This window comes from Cyprinodon variegatus, unplaced genomic scaffold (genome assembly GCF_000732505.1).
Source record: "Cyprinodon variegatus isolate N-32 unplaced genomic scaffold, C_variegatus-1.0 Scaffold34, whole genome shotgun sequence".
NCBI lineage: Eukaryota > Metazoa > Chordata > Actinopteri > Cyprinodontiformes > Cyprinodontidae > Cyprinodon > Cyprinodon variegatus.
Genome location: NW_015150487.1, coordinates 731,057 through 744,624, shown reverse-complemented (window position 1 = coordinate 744,624; position 13,568 = coordinate 731,057). Strand labels below are relative to the sequence as shown.

The 13,568-nt window shown below is 36.6% G+C and overlaps 1 protein-coding gene across 1 annotated transcript in view; it reads left to right on the top strand.

Moving 5' to 3' along the window:
* Window positions 1–13,568, top strand: part of LOC107103069 — a 110,088-nt gene that overhangs the window by 87,097 nt on the left and 9,423 nt on the right. Inside the window, exons 19-26 of the mRNA XM_015402592.1 lie at window positions 328–350; window positions 2,364–2,465; window positions 2,961–3,021; window positions 3,126–3,197; window positions 3,298–3,402; window positions 8,580–8,793; window positions 11,512–11,755; window positions 13,294–13,355. Of these exons, the coding sequence (XP_015258078.1) occupies window positions 328–350; window positions 2,364–2,465; window positions 2,961–3,021; window positions 3,126–3,197; window positions 3,298–3,402; window positions 8,580–8,793; window positions 11,512–11,755; window positions 13,294–13,355 (883 nt within the window). The remainder of the gene's footprint in view (window positions 1–327; window positions 351–2,363; window positions 2,466–2,960; window positions 3,022–3,125; window positions 3,198–3,297; window positions 3,403–8,579; window positions 8,794–11,511; window positions 11,756–13,293; window positions 13,356–13,568) is intronic.

Below are 13,568 nucleotides of genomic sequence, written 5' to 3'. Positions count from 1 at the left end.
AAGATGTTTTAACTTTAAAGGGGCAAGTAAAATATGGAAATAAATACACTGTTGTGAAGTAACCCTCTTTTAAACGTTTGGAGCATGTAATTTTAATGTCAGACAAATATAAACTGTTTTGAAAAAAAAGCATATATGGGGTAAACCTTCAATTTATCAAAGGAACCAAAGTAGTCATTATGTAATAAGCCTACTATTACCCACATAAAAAAAAAACGTTGTAGCATGTAGTGCAAGTCTGGGTGGAAACCAGGGCGAACAACTGTTATGATTGGCAGACTCTCTTACATTGCTGTGAAGAGATTTTTGTCCCTTTTTGTTTTGCAGGATTGTTTACATTCATTTGCACTGTAGGGCTTTTTATTATACAGCATCTCAAAAAAATATGAGTACAGTGTTTGATTAGACCACCTCTAAACCCTTGTTTAGAGGTGGTCTAATCCCTTTGTTTAAATTAGCCTTTTTCAGAAGGACTTGCTGATGTCCTTGAGATCATTTCCAGCTATTTTTCTTTAAATTTGGGTATACAGCTCTGCCAATTGTAAAGGGCCTATAAGATCCAAAATTAACTGAAATTGAGCTTTGAAGTATGTTATAATGCTATTTCTTCTTTTAAATCATGCACAAAGCTGTAATCTTTCTTCACTTACACTGGTATGAGTAATTGTTATGAATTCTGCTCTCTGAGCAGCAAACCACTTCGTGTCCTGGAATAATTCAAATCAATGCAGTTATTTACATAGTGCCAGTCTGAACACTTGTCTTCTCAAGGCACTTTACATAGATGATACAGCCAGACTGGTTAAAAGCTTCTGTCAAGGAAAACCAGTTGATTGGATCCAGTCATTGACTTACAGGAGATGCTCCCCCTGGATGAGCTTGCGGTGAAGATTTTCACTTGCATTTTGCTATTGACTCCTCAGCAATCACACAGAGCATGCATGTAGCGACAGTGAAGAGGAAAACTCCCTTTTTAACAGGAAGAAACTTTGCTCAGTGTGAGCGGCCATCTGCCGAGGCCGACTGGGTTTCAAGGAGACAGTAGCAGACATACAAAAAGAAGTTAATATACAAAAGGTAACGGTAAACTAGCTCCACAGGCAGCCCCTTCCCGGAAAGACACAGCAAGGCAGACAAGCTCCGAGCCAGCTCCCATATTAGAGGATAAGATAGCACCTACAGTTAGTCAAAGTAAAAAAAAAAACAGGACTATACACTGAAAAACAGCCATGCTCCAGCATCTATAAACAGAGATGTCAATGGCAGCAGCACAGCTGATATTTCAATCCAAGACAGAATCACAGACAAACAGGAACAGACCAGATGAAGCTATTACAGGAAAAGGCAGAGAGAAGATAAAGTTTTAAGTGGAAGTTAACAAATACTGCAGAAGAGAGACAGGATGAAGCAGAAGGAAGAAAAGTGTATGTCCTCCATGAGCCTAAACATATAGCAGCATAAACAGAGAAAATAGCTTAGGGTAACATAACCATTTTGAATAAGGTAAAAGAACGGTAGGGTCAAGGAAATTGAGGGAACCAAGAAGTTTCTATATAGAGCTGTCTTTACCCACCCCAAGAAGGACATCCCTAACTTAACCTTACTGCTTCTGCATATTAAATGAATGGCTACTTTCTCCAATGAGCCAGAAGTGATATGAGGCAGAGAGCAAAGATCCTGGTTTGAGGTTGAGACAAAGAGGCTCTTTTAGTACCTAATGGGCTGACTTTGTTTAGCACTCCCAAAGATAAGCTGAATTGCCAATGGTGAATATGATACGGAGACTTCATAAAATTAGTGGCTCCCACGCAGGAGAGGCGGCTTTGCTTTGTCTTTCTTTGTGGTTGGAAGAAAACAACAGCTTTAATGCTTCATAGCAACACAATACTTTGTAGTTTCTTAAATTAATATTTGACTCTCCATGTTAATTAGTGATCCATCATGGGCGTGGGAGGGGTATTTTAAATAAAATTCAGTACTGAATAATCTTAATAAATTTGCTATTTCAAAAAAGAGGCCAGTGCTTTATTAAACTTGGCCAAGTTGGTTATTAACTATGATCATCATTCAAAATATAGATAAAAATAAGATAACATAAAATGATCAAATAAAATGGGAGGGGTAACAGAACTATAGGAAAACATTCAAATATGGGAATTACTTGCCCAAAGAAAAACAAGGTCAAATGGAGTAAAGTAGAGGGGGAATAATTCTCCGGTGTGGGTTGTAATACAGACTATAATCTGATTTCTATTCTGAAAATGCTGCTGAAAGACAAACCATCAGTTTGTCTAAAATATGCAAAATGTCTATTTCCTTGTACTATAACACCTCCCTGACTGGATCGGTTTGCATTTTTCCAGCTGCAACCAGAAGCAGCATCTGGAGTTGGAGCACCTGCACTGCGACTTTGAACATCTCAGAAGTCGGGAGCATCACAAGAGCTGCCAGCTGGAGGAACTGACGTGAGTCTCGTCTTAACAGTCCTGGCCATCTTTCAAACACCTCACCATATGGTGTCCTGGAGGCAAGTTGCCTCTTTAGTTTCCCATCTTCCTGTTTTCTCCTTTCTTTCATGTCTTGCATTTACTATATTTATCATCCCTTTACTCTGCAGATGTCAGTGTTTTTTACACTACCGTACATGATTCTCTATCTTTTACCCTTTTTTCATCATGTTCTTTCATTTCATCTGTCTGCCTGTCCAGCCCATTTTGCCTCTCCATTAGTGTTTTGGTTAATAAGGTAGCAGCTGGTTGTTAAGGGCCCATTTCTACACTGACCTTTGCAGCACATTGCATCAGATTGCAGATGGGCAACACCCCCATGTGTAGCAGCTGGTCCACGCTCCCTTTGTTCTCTTGTCATGAATTATTCTGATCAGAATGAGGTAATCATTTGGATAGAGACAAGTTCAGTTTTCAAATGTTCTATCTGGCCATCTTCCTTTATGTCTATAGATTTCTGTGTGAACGGCACGAGCAGTCAAAGCAGGACCTCAAAGGGTTGGAGGAGACTGTTGTAAGTCATTATTTACTTTCACAACTTAATTAATTCCCCCAGTAGCTGCTGTTCCAACAAATAATCAACTAAACTGCTAATTTCCTCATTTCCTCCCTCTGTAGGCCCGTGAACTCTACACCCTGCACAACCTCCGTAAGCTCTTTGTTCAAGACCTCACCACTCGAGTTAGAAAAGTAAGGCAAACAACACTGAGAGTTCTGACACTCAAGCATTTTCAAACGCAGCAATTTCTGTAACACAGTTCTGACAGATCTCCTTATTTTATTTTGCCAGAGTACAGATATTGAACCTGGCGATTCTGGGGGATTTATCACTCAAAAACAAAAGATATCTTTTCTTGAAAACAACTTGGAGCAGCTTAGTAAAGTTCACAAACAGGTAAAAAAAGCAAGAGGTATGGGAAAACACTAAGCATTTCTTCTGCATTCAAAGCTTCTTCTTTAAAGGATCTTGTCACATTTGTTTATATTGCAACCACAAAGCTTTATTCATTAATCACACAAGAAAATTGCTGGTATTTTAACCCATTTTCCTAAGATGCTTCCTATAATGGCAATCAATTACCCTTAAAAGTCATGTAATAAGTTAATAAAGTGCATCCATCGGTATTTTAATCTTTAAAAATACAGCTCTCCCATAAAAGCTTCAAGGAGTTTCGGGAAATCAACTTTGAACCCCTCACAGAGCAGAACCACAAAGCAGGACCCTATTGAAAGCCCTAAGCTGAAAAGTTTTTAAAGTCATTCCTTATTTAGTAGTCCTCAAATGTTCCAGATTGCTCCACAGATCTGAGGTCTTAAAAACTAAAACCCCCTTAAGAAGTCTCATTTGTGCAACAAAGGACTTCAACCATTTTGGTAAGATGAGGGGAAAATGTTATGTTCCGGCCTGCGTCGATTCTCTGTGTGGAGAAAAACTGTCTGCACATTATTCTAACACACTACTCCTACTATGAAGCATGGTGGTGGTAGCATGATGCTGTTGAGGTTTATATTCAGGGACAGAAAAGCTGGTCAGAGTTAGTATGATTAATTACACTCAATACTAAGTTAGCATTGCAAGAGAAAGGTTAAATGCTGAATATTTAGGCAAGAAAGTTTGAAACAAAATCTGACTAAGAATCTGGAAACTTTTATCAACACTTTTTAAATATTATTTTTAGGCTCCAGTGGCATTAATTTAAATTTTATTTTCGAAAACATGGAGAAAGGAAAGAGGGTCAGAAGAAATTGGAGAGACATTTGGCAAAAGTCTGCAGGGCCAGGACTCGAACTTACGACAGCCGGTATATTGGTCATGCAGTCTACCTCCATGCCATAGCACCACCCCCATAGCAACACCTTAATCAATCATGACTGCCTCTTAATATCAAACGTTAATACAGTTGAGTTGGTGTATGATGTTGTATGATAGTATTATGCAAATTAAACAGCAGTCATACTTTACTCTATGGTTTCCCTTTGGATTCACGATTATTAATCTATTATCATTTTAGTTTAAGGGAGAAAGGTTAGTTTTTGAATTATGCTTTCTTTTTTGTAAAAGCAACTTTAGCACCATTAATTTGGTGAGCATACCTCTAAATTAATTTCTTCTTGGAAACAACATAAGGTCTTCCCCATTGTACATTTCAGTCTGCCTTAAAATGCAGAAAACCCTTTGTTCCCAAAGAGGTGAACACTTACTGCTAAAAATAGACTGAACACGCACACACACACCTATCCTGTCCTGCTATCTTTACCCTGACCATGCATTGACTTTCATTCATTTTGCACCGATCATATGAACTGACCCAGACCATTTCCCTAACCTTAACCATTACCAACTTATGCACAGATGTTGAAGCAAAAATGTCAGAGAAACTTGCGCATGAAATGGTAATGTTTGGATTAATGGTAAAAAAGGCTCTCCAGATGAATCAATAAAACAGCTGAATGAGTTTTATGAGTTCAGAAAAAGACATAAAAGTTGAAGTATGTACTGGTAATTTTGAACATAGGCTTAAGATGTTAGGTGAATGATATGATTACCTATCTTTTAATAGGATAATCTATTAAGGGATTAAGAATTGGCCTTCTTAGCATTTGTAGTTTAAAATATAAAGTAGAAAGTTCTATGTTACTGGAGACTAATTTTCATGTAATGGCTGTAATATATTTATTCTGGTGGCATTGCATTTTATATTAAAAACCTTATTCCTGTTCAGATCAGGAAGGATCTTTGTTTGAGTTTTGCTGAAGCTTTGTGGCTTCAGGTTCACATTACTCATTGTAAACCAATATTAGAGTTTTACTGCGACAGGTCACCAAATTCAAATATGGAATATCTAAATTTTATTTGTACAATGATCCAAAAAGCGACTGACACAAACCATGAAATATTTATTCTGGTAGATATGACCATATATTGGATTTCTAATAACTGTCACTTGAAGGAAGCACTTAGTGATACAGCTACTGTGTATTCTCTCAGTTAATAACTTCTGCTACCAGAATAAGCCACGCTACCACGCTGGTAGAATAGGCTTTAGTGATCATAACATCATTGAATAGAAGAATAGGATTCAACTTTATTGACATTACATTGTCACAAGTACAAAGCAATGAAATGAACTCTCTGCATTTAACCCATCCCCTTGGATAGCAGTGGCCTGCCATTGTGTGGCGCCTGGGGAGCAGTGTGGGGTTAAGGGTCTTGCTCAGGGATCCAGAGTGGCTGTCTGTGGGAGTGGGGCAGAGCCTCTGGAATTCAAGGGCAATGCCTTAACCATTAGACCACCACCCCCTACAGGCATTGCTTTGCCTGTAAATAAAAAAAGCCCAAAAAGCTGGGCCTAAAGTATACAGGAGGATACAGATTATGTTCACAGAGATAACTTTAAATAAATCTCTTTAAATATTCTTAGCTGTGTGTGAGATATACACTCTCCAATAAGAAGATCATTGGTTAGATCTATAAAGTCTCCCTATTTGGATGATAATTTAAAACACAGTTTGAAAGAAAGATCAAACTGAAAGAATAAAAATAAACAGCAATAATTTCTGGTGATTGGGAAATTTGTCATACATTTAAAATAGGGTAAGTAAATTGAATAGGTAAAAGAAAAAACAATATTGAGGCATGCACCGACTGATCGGCCGGTCGATCGATTTACCTCAATTTTCTTAATTTTGGGAGATCGATGATTGATGGACATTTAGATGTGAAACTGATCTTTTCATGTGGCCTGATCTACATCTGAAAAGGTCTGAAAACCACCCTTAGTGCCTTAAACGTTAATTGATGTTTGGGAGCAGTTATTTCAAAAGTGTTTTGTGTTTCACGAGCAATGATTAATGTTTTTTCTGTAAGATAAGATTGAAATGACACCTTAATGACACCTTAGTTCACTTCTAACCCAAAAAAGTAACTTCTTCTCATGGGAAGAGTTGGTCCCCATAAGTACTTGTAAGACCCCGCAGGGTTGCATATTCCTGGGAAATGCTCCCCATTAGCTAATAAATATATGGCTGCATACAGAGCCACACACTGTATATTTTCTGTAATATTCCTAAATGGACTGTTGCAGAACAATAAGTGGTGATGTGCTAAACGTTTTGCAGACTGAGTATGAGCTGCACTGCAGCAGTTTGTCAAGCTGAAAACCAATCCTGAAGATGCAGTTGGGGGTCTCAATCCCATCCACTACCTGCTGGTACGATGCAGATTGAAAAAAAAAAGTAACTCTGGTCGTATATCAGCCAGCTTCCCTACGAACCTGATGAGACTTTCAAAGAGAGTGTGGGACAGTGGTAGATTTAATCATCAATCTGTGTGTGTGTAGCTGATTTTTCTTCCTTCCTTGGGGAGCCTCTGCTCTGTTCTTCTATTGTATTCTTTCAGAATTATTCACACCCAAACAATAAACTCCTGCACCTAAGGTCAGTCAGCTGACTTCAGGGCTTTTATGCCTGTTGGGTAAATTTGCCTGCTTGTAAATCCTCAGTTTAGAATGTCTGCATGACGTAGATTAGGTTGCATGATCACGTTCTGGCAGAATGTCACTGTTTAAAGGGTTCAGTCATTATCCTTCCCTTAGGGAATATGCTTAAATGCAACACAATTTCCATTTTGATTTTACTTCATGAGGTTCCATTCATTAAAAATTGTCAGTTTAATATTATTTGCTGCCGTCTTGTTCATTCTACTGTTATATGATAAATTTGTCAAATTTTACCATCTTACTGTCTTGTTATGATAAATATGAAAAAAAAAAATTCATAAACATGCTACAATATTTTTGGCTTATATGTATAATGAATGTCTCCCATCCCACCGCATTAATTTTTGCTGGCCTGTGTAGGAATTTTATCTTTATAAATATTATAATACTCTTATTTCTAATGGTCCAAATGTGCAAAAATATGTCTCTTTACAATTTATTGAGATGTCATGTATTGTGAATTGGTACTATATAAATAAATTGAATTGAGTTGAGTTGAATAGAACTGAACTGAACTGAATCAAGCCGAACCAATTGCACCAGATCAGACCAGACCAGACATTATTGTACCAATGTCTTCTTTGTGGCCATATTAGCTACAGACATTTTGTAATTTTAGTCTCCTAGGAAAAAGTACTAGAAAAAAAAAGTTAGATTTGATTTCAGATTTGAAAATCAGTTTGGTATTAGAAATTGATCTGCATATTGATGAAGGCAAACAGACAAGAAAGGTTTGCACGCACTGTCTACTTAATTGCAAATGCAAATCACTGCACCTTTTTTGAAGATCTGCCTTGCACATATGCACACGGTTGCACTTTTTCAAAGCCACGGCATAAAGATCAGACCCTAAGATTTATTATAATATAGCAAATATATAGTAAAATCAAAGTGAGAGAAAATCTTGTTTTCTTTTAATTCTATCCCAGACCTTATTACTGTAAAAACAAAAGCAAACCCTGTAGAATGTAGCTGGGCAAGTTAAAAAGCAAGTATAAATTGATTGTAAAAACTTAACAAATCTCAAAGGATGGCTGTAAATCTTGCACTGGTGATATGGCTAAAATAAGTTTTTTCCTCCCATGGAAACTTTCCCTCTTAATAAAAGGAGCCAATTTAAAGGTTAGATATAGTTAAAATGTCAATGTGAGATTGTGCTGCTGAAATCAAAGCTGATCCTATTGCCAGACCTTTAGCACATCCATTTCAGCCTTACTTTCCTTCATATTACCCTTCATGTTTTGTTAGTAGTACCTATTTACAATACTAAAAATACCATTTAGTTTCGAAATGTTGAGTTTAAATAATTAAAATACTGGTTAAACTTTTTGATTGAAAATGGTTAAACAGGAACAACACACAGAAACATTTTGTCATTAATGCAGGGTGTGCCTCATGGTTTAGTTTCACATATTTCTCTCATCGCTGTTTTAATCTAAAGGTAAATATTTGGATGCTTTTATCTGTTTAAAATTCAAATCCACTCCATTGCAAACACTACCTGCCAGAAAAAACATCCACCCGAGAGTATCAATGTTGACATTATCTGTTTAATTTTTAATATGGGTTACAGCTGGTACGAGACAATGCAGATCTTCGCTGTGAGCTTCCAAAACTGGAGAAACGTCTTCGCTCTACGGCTGATAGAGTTAAGGCACTGGAGGGAGCGCTGAAGGAGGCCAAGGAGAGTGCCATGAAAGACCGTCAACGCTACCAGCAGGAAGTGGAGCGAATCAAGGATGTGATGAGGCGCACTCCTTTCCGCCGGCCCCATGCTGCACAGATAGGTAACATGAAAACCCCACTTAAATGCATGAAATGAATCAAATGTTGTTTATTTGGTCTGCTTTATCTCAGTAACTGTGAGGAAAACTATGCCTAATATTGATATTCTATAGTTATATTTATTCCCTTTAGGAATTATTCTAGTGCAAAAATATATATGAACAAAACATTTATATTTGTGAAAATTATTTTGACCTTTGATAACCGTTTAATAAATATGTTGTATATTAACAAATCATATTAATAATCTCTATTGAACCAAAGTCTTACATGAACTGGAAATAGATGGTGACGGCTCTAAAGCGGGTACATTTTAATTTACAGTGGGTGAAATAAGTATTGAACACCCCACCATTTTTCTAAGTACATATATTTCTAGAGGTGCTGTTGACATGACATTTTCACCAGATGTCAGAAGAAATCAAACCACAGATGTCCAGAAATGAAGTTATGTGTAATAAAATGAAATGACACAGGGAAAAAGTATTGAACACATGTATTGAAATGTATTTAATACTTTTTACAAAAGCCTTTGTTGGCAATGACAGCTTCAAGATGCCTCCTGTATGGAGAAATTAGTTGAACGCATTGCTTAGGTGTGATTTTGGCCCATTCTTCCTCACAAACAGTCTTCAGATCTTGAAGATTTCATTGGCCTCCTCTGATCTTTAGTTATTTCCATCGATTTTCCAAATGGATTCCAGTCAGGTGATTGGCTGGGCCATTCTAGCAACTTTATTTTGTTTTTCTGAAATCAATTTAAAATTTCCTTGGCTATGTATTTGAAGTCACTGTCTTGCTGAAATGTCAAGAATGTCTCTGTACATTTTTGCACTCATCCATCCTTCAATTATTTAAAGTTTGTCAGTACCATAATGTATGCTGAAAAGCAGCCCACGTCATGATGTTCCCACCTCCAAACTTTACTGTTGGTATAGTGGTTTTGGGTTGATGTACAGTGCCATTTGACCTCAAAACATGGTGTGTATTATGGCTTCCAAAGAGTTAAATTTTGGTCTCTGATCTGACCAGACTATATTCTGCCAGTATTTCACATTTGCTAAATGTTGTGCAACAAACTTTCTAAGAGGTTCAACATGCTTTTTCCTCAGCGTGGTGAGCATGCATACAGGCCATGGCGACTGAGTGGATTACTTATTCTCTGTGCCATTCCACATTATTACATATGACTTAATTTCTGGACATCTATGGTTTGATTTCCTTGTATTTGGGAGGTCAGCCAACAAAGCTGATTAAGTTCATCACAAGCACAGTTTACCTTTTAAACTAATTGGTGAGGAGCCTGATCTGGTTCATTTTCTTCAGCCTGTAATAATCTGCTTCTGCAGGGAAGACTCCAGTATGGCGCCTGTATGAAGCTGGTCCCACTATTTTCACTGAGTTTTATGTGGGGTAGGAGACAATTCATGTGGCTCTTTTATTAAGCTGTCTTCAGCCACAGCTCAGCCTGCAAAACATTACATTGCAGGGGCTGCCAACAAAAATGGGAAACTTATCTATATATAAAAAATAGATATTCTTTTTTAACAAAAGCTCTTTGGATGTGAAAAGAATGTTTGGCCCTTAATTTTTATACTTCATCTGATGTTTGTTTTTTAAAATGAATTTTATACACTGGCAGAGGCTCAACTTTGAAATTTTTAAATGCTCCATTTCCAGTCAGATGTCTTCTTTCTGTTAGCTGTCTCACATCTATATGTGAATGATGTCAGATCATCAAACAATTGGAATCTACCCATGCTTTGTATAAATATTCCATGTCCGTTCATCTTACTGAATTAAACACTATATAAATAAAACTAAAAAACATTTTAAACCCTCCCAACATGTACAGTATATATATCTTTAATGTTATTTTCTAGCACTTGTTTTCCTTTTTTCCTTAACATTATATCTTCATCCCCTATGAAACTCCCATGCATTTCAATGGCACTGTGAGAGGAATCAGTAACCTTGCTGCAACCATTCCTTTTATGTGCCGGCTGTACCTTCCTCACAAGCAGTATTCCCACTATGTTTTAGCCTCACTCATTTGTCATCTCTTTCACCCCTCTACTAGATAATCTTTTTTCGGTTTTTTTCTCGGTGTGATGCAGCAATGTTTGCTGAAGATGGCCTTAAAACCGACCTCATTTTTAGTAAATAAAAAAACCAAAGGCACCTCAGCACTATTGCCTCAATATTCTGCAGAGGAGATAGATTACGAGATGCAGCTGTTTTTAAAACTGAACAACAAGGCTGTACTGTTTAAGCTTTATAGGTTGCAATATGTGAGATGTAGCAATAAGTGAAATACAGAAAACATTTAGGCTTGAATAGGTTTAGCACCCTGGTAGAATACTCCCCCATGGCAGAATTTGCACTGTATGCATTTAAAAGGAAAACAAAAGCTTAGAAAAGCACTCTGCTTTATTTTAATCAGCAGCTCCCCACATAATTGCTTCAACTGAAGATAATTGCAGTGAAATAACAAGCAACACATATGCCTCTGCTATGAGAAAACAAGATATTGATTTATATGAGAGGTCTCAAAATAATGGTTTTCATTACTGGATTATTCCAAGGCAATTAAGAACGTCTGAAAAGTTTTAAATTACCGCTTTCCAAATGCTTAAAAACTTTTAGGAAATATACATTTATCGTTGGTTTTCTGGATGAATATTTCAGTCTTTACATAAGTCTTCTGTTACTGCTTGCAGCCAAGCCTGTGCGCCCTGGTCACTACCCACTCGTCAACCACTTCTTTTTCCGAGGCTACAGTGAAAGCCCTGTTGCCTTCTGCAATGCGGGATTCCAGAATAAAAACGAAGCATCAGCTTCCATTGAAGCTCTCCCAGCACATGACGACAAGGCCAGATTACCTGAAGATGACTGCAACCAGAACAGCCCCGTAGAACATCTAGAATCACAAAGTGATGACGACAGTGATGCTCAGAACATCATGTGAGTAAACTCTTTCATATTTCATTCATTTGGGGTTTAAAGCTCAGAAATCAAGGCCCATATCATGATTTTATTTTATTTATAAAATGTATTAAACAGAAACCTGTTTTACAAGGTAGTTCTATTCTTAATCACTTTATTTAACACTGACACTGAGGCTTCTGGATATGGTTTTAACAAAGGACTTCTATTCATAACTTTGTAAAGTTTACATCCTGATCCCAGCAAAGCTGCTATGACAACGTTCAGTGATAAATTCATGTTTCAAGGTTATGGCAAAACACAAAGGGTGAACACTGAGCTAAAAAAATCTTAAAGAATTAATCTAAAGAATAAACTTTTTTTAAAGTATTAAAACCAACAATATTACAAAGTGATTGTGTGGCAATACCTCTGTGATGCTGTAATTTACCCACATTTTAATAAGGTATGATGATGATTTAGGATTAAGTCAATCAGTTAAATTTGAGTAACTTAGATAAATTACAGCTAGAGAAAACTAATTTGTTTTATTAGATTTTTTTGCACCAAGTAGATCTCTAAGAAAAGCGTCTCTGAAAATGATTTGTAGTTTTGATTTTGGAGATAAAAAGACTGACCTGCTGCAGCCCTGCAGTGCAATTGACCGTTTTCCCTTATTTTTACTTTATTTCTTAGCAAATGATTGTGATAAAAACAAATTCCTAACTTTTTACATTTAAATTGAATTCTAAAAGACTGTGGAATATTATAGCATACAATGTTTAGCAAACAAAGATTAAATAATGTATCCCTGAGTGTCTTGTTATACCGAGAATATTTAATCTGATGATATATCACATATCAGCACAGCACATTTTAGTAAAGACTATTACCATTATATCGTTTTACAATTCGATATATCTTAAGTTTGGTCTTTACCTTTTAGAATGTATCTATTGTATGTTATAGTGGTATTATAAAAGACTCAACACTTATTTATTCAGACACCGCTCTGAATGTGAGTCTATCTTGATGTTATTAGCTCTTTGTTTTGGGTTCTCCTTAAAAAAAATGAAGTGGTTGGAAAGAGAAAAACCTTTCTTCTCTCTATCACTTTTATATCTGCGTCTCCTGTGTTTGTGGTTGAACAGAGGACAGCTGTGATCTGGTGTGATAAAAGTATTTTTCCTCCCATAGCTGCTGGAATTGATGGCATATTTACATCATGAACCCAGTGCAGAGACTAAACCGACAAAAAAATGACAGTAAAATATATGTCAATTAAGTTTTGCAGGACTCATTTTATAAATGTGAAAGTGTAAGATTACTGTAAAAGTTGCTATTTTCTGTGACGGCAAACACCTTGTAACCAAGACCTATTAACTTAACCCAATTTTTAATGTAGAGGTTGTTCACAGTTGCTGCTTATAAGGTGTTGACAAACTATTCCTGTAATAGTTGATACTGAGTGATAATCTTTTTTTCATAATGTTGTACACTTTGTAGATTTACAAGATAAACAACAACATTTCATTAAACATATCCTAAATAATTTCCTTTTTTATTTATACCTCCAGGCCTCCAGCTGAAGCAGTAAGCAAAGCAGAGAAGTCTTCAGAAATGCTTGATTCAGAAAATGGTGAGCCTCCTCTCAGTAATTCCTGGTCACAATAATTGGTAATACTATAACTTGGATCAGCAGGGACTAAATTCACTTAAATTTATGAGTGTAATTTCCTGACAACCATTACGCCCTTATACTAGTCATTAAGTTCAGATGTTGTTTTATGAACACTTACAAAGTGCAGGCTGTTAAAGTCACCAGCAACTGTCCTGCTGCTGGGGTTTTGGG